The sequence below is a fragment of the Drosophila miranda genome, chromosome XR (assembly GCF_003369915.1).
Source record: "Drosophila miranda strain MSH22 chromosome XR, D.miranda_PacBio2.1, whole genome shotgun sequence".
NCBI lineage: Eukaryota > Metazoa > Arthropoda > Insecta > Diptera > Drosophilidae > Drosophila > Drosophila miranda.
The window spans coordinates 19,570,483-19,573,732 of NC_046674.1; the positions used below are offsets into that span (position 1 = coordinate 19,570,483).

At 47.1% G+C, this 3,250-nt stretch overlaps 1 protein-coding gene across 1 annotated transcript; it reads right to left on the reverse strand.

Annotated features, from left to right (window-relative positions):
- Positions 1–1,944: 1,944 nt before the first annotated feature.
- LOC108150775 (collagen alpha-1(VIII) chain-like) lies at positions 1,945–2,982 on the reverse strand. Its single transcript, XM_017279071.2, has 2 exons — positions 2,852–2,982; positions 1,945–2,791 (listed from the first exon to the last, which is right to left on the reverse strand). The coding sequence occupies exons 1-2, from the start codon at positions 2,924–2,926 to the stop codon at positions 2,090–2,092; spliced, it is 777 nt and encodes a 258-aa protein (XP_017134560.2). The 5' UTR covers positions 2,927–2,982; the 3' UTR covers positions 1,945–2,089.
- Between the last annotated feature and the right edge of the window lie 268 nt (positions 2,983–3,250).

Genomic DNA, 3,250 nt, shown 5'->3' on the forward strand with positions numbered 1-3,250 from the left:
TCCTCGACGCTGCTCCGTTCGCTCGAGAGAGTTGCGATTCCCGACCGTAACAAACAGGAAATGAACGGAACGCCACGTTGATGGAGAGAAGAAAGAGCGGCAAGAAAAAAGTCGTATATTTCAAACGGAAATGTGTTCAATTTTAAAAATAGCACAAATACACAAAAAACAGTCAATTCAATGCTATAGAGGGGCACAGCACACACACACACACACACACACACATGCCACAGGAAGCAGAAATGGAGAAGATAGCCCCCATTTGATAAATGGACGATTCGGAAATACCCTTCCAAAATTTGTTCGCATCTGAATCTGAAGGAAACTGAAGTCCAGCGGAAATATAACAAATGAAATTCGCAGGCCTCAAAAATAATAGTCCCGAAATTTTACGAAAATCTTGAAAAAATGCCAGAAAATAGATAGGAAATTATATGAATAAAAACTAGCAACTAAATCCCAATGCATTAGGAGGTCAGATAATGAATGTCAATTCAAAAATGTTAATTTTTTTTTCGGTTAATCCTTCATGGGCTAACTCGTGTTAGGTACCCTATTTCTCGGCAGAGTATGGCCAAGAAATGGCAGCAGGTAACGTCAGCGGCTAAAACAGGGCGCAGTGGCGGCCAACAAAGCACAAAACAAACTGCAACAAAATAAAACCAGCAGAAAACAAACCGAGGCCAACACGCCGAGCACGTAGACTGGACAGCGAACCAAGAGCCAGCGAACCGAGCTTGAAAAGTTAACAAAAACAGGGCAAAAAGAGGAAAGAGACCAGACAGACAGACAGACAGATAGACGGACAGAGAGGGAGAGAGGGAAAGAGGCAGAGCGCTTCAGTCGAGACATTTGCGACCATTGTTGGCCGTGACAGAGACCAGCCAAGTGGCGGTCCATTGTGTGGCCGGACTGGATGAATGGACGGCACTGTAGAGAGAAGTGGTGAAGAGGACTGGAACTGGACCAGCTGGGCCAGCTGGACGGAACGAGACGGCAGCCGGCAAGCGGACGTTCACATGAACGCCATCGTCGAGCATCCGCTTGGCTCCCATCTCCATCTCCATCTCCTATCTCCCATCCAAGTGGGGGCACTTGGAATGTCAATTGAATCATCTTGGTCCGGAATGGAATGCTTTATACAGCTTTTCCCAATTGAACTTTTGAAAGACTGTTTCGGCAAACGCAATTAGAATGCCACAGGTCAGCACACGTGCCACGCAATGGTGCCACCGCGCGCGGCGGAGCCCTCCAAAATGAGAACTATGAACTATTGCGAGGGTGTCTGCGTCTTGGGTCTGGGAAACTGTCAGGCACAGCGCTGATTGTCATTCATTATGCAATCAATATTGATTGCTTCACGGCTCGCGGAAAATGCTGAAAAGTGACTTGCCAATTTTCACGACGCAGCGCATCGCATCGCATCGCATCGAATGGGTAAAGTCAAGAGGAAAAGTTATTCAAGTGTCACTGGAGGTGGGAAAGAGTTTGCGGCGAATACCCTCTACAGAATGAACCATTCGATGGGGGGCGGAGAATATCCCTGGGTACTTCTAGGGTCTGTACATCCGTCAGTGCGTTGCTGCCGGCACTTTGATGCCGCACTCCAGTGACATTTTTCATGCTGTGTCGCGTACGCTGATTGATGAATGAATAAACGAATCAACGAATGAAGGAATGAACGAGCGAACGAGCGAATGGCACGGCACGGCAGGGCACGGCACAACTTTTCAACCGTAAAAATATGTCAAGTGGACAGGCCGAAGAAGAAGTAGACGCCTCCCACCCGAAGATCCAGAGCAGAGACACATACTGGGCTTCAAAATAAATGACTTTTCGATTCGGTTTCCCCAATCAAATCACATGTGCGTCCAGCCCAGAAACACACACAACTTGACTCAAAAAACTAATTTCCCAACAAGTGACAAAGGAAAACAGAATTCATTTTACTTTTTTTTATATATTTCCTTCCCTACAGCTGTGACGCCTCCGCAGCTGGGACCATGACGATGCGGACGACCACAGGAGAACATAAATCAATCTGGAACTACATCAAACTGTGGGGAGCGGAGCAGAACTGAACCGCCCACTACTCCAAATCGTCTCCAGTTCGCATCCCGGGATATCCGCGAGGTCCATTAGGCCCGGGCCATCCGGGAGGTCCTACAGGACCAGGTACACCGGGTATACCGATAAGTCCGGGAGGTCCTACAGGACCAGGTACACCGATAAGTCCGGGAGGTCCTACAGGACCAGGTTCACCGGGTATACCGAAAAGTCCGGGAGATCCTACAGTACCAGGTACACCGGGTATACCGATAAGTCCGGGAGATCCTACAGGACCAGGTACACCCGGTATACCGATAATTCCGGGAGGTCCTACAGGACCAGGCACACCGATAAGTCCGGGAGGTCCTACAGGACCAGGTTCACCGGGTATACCGAAAAGTCCGGGAGATCCTACAGTACCAGGTACACCGGGTATACCGATAAGTCCGGGAGATCCTACAGGACCAGGTACACCGGGTATACCGATAATTCCGGGAGGTCCTACAGGACCAGGTACACCGGGTATACCGATAAGTCCGGGAGATCCTACAGGATCAGGTTCACCGGGTATACCGATAAGTCCGGGAGGTCCTACAGGACCAGGTTCACCGGGTATACCGTTAAGTCTTATATCGGCGGACCGTCCGGGAGGTCCAAGCCTATTTTGCTTCAATATTTCATCTAATTTCAATGTAATCACCTCAAATTTGCTTGTCGTTTCGGTTTTGAAGATATCAAACTCCTTTAAATTTAATAAATAAATGAATAAATTATCGCCGAATCATGTTTGTGTTTGTCTTACCAATTTTTCCACCACCTCCACACTGAGGGCTGTGTTCAGGGCCACGGCCAGGAGAAGGACAATGAGGAATTTCATTGCTTTCCGAAAGATAATACAACCCCTCTGGAAGCAGCAAAGCGAAGTAATGATTCCCTAGGCGTATCTGCCGCACCATTTGTATTAATTCACTTGCTTCCGAAAATCAATATGTAACCGAGAGATGGGTGGGAGCTTATCGGAAGTATATATGTACAATGTACATACGTTATATAGCCAATGGAGCTTACTTATCTATGATGCTGGCAGCCACAAAGTCATTCCACGGAGAATTCATATAAATGTAATCCATTATATGCATTTTTTATTATATATTATTATAAATGTTTTAAAATTAAAAAAATTGTTGTTGTTTCGGCTTGC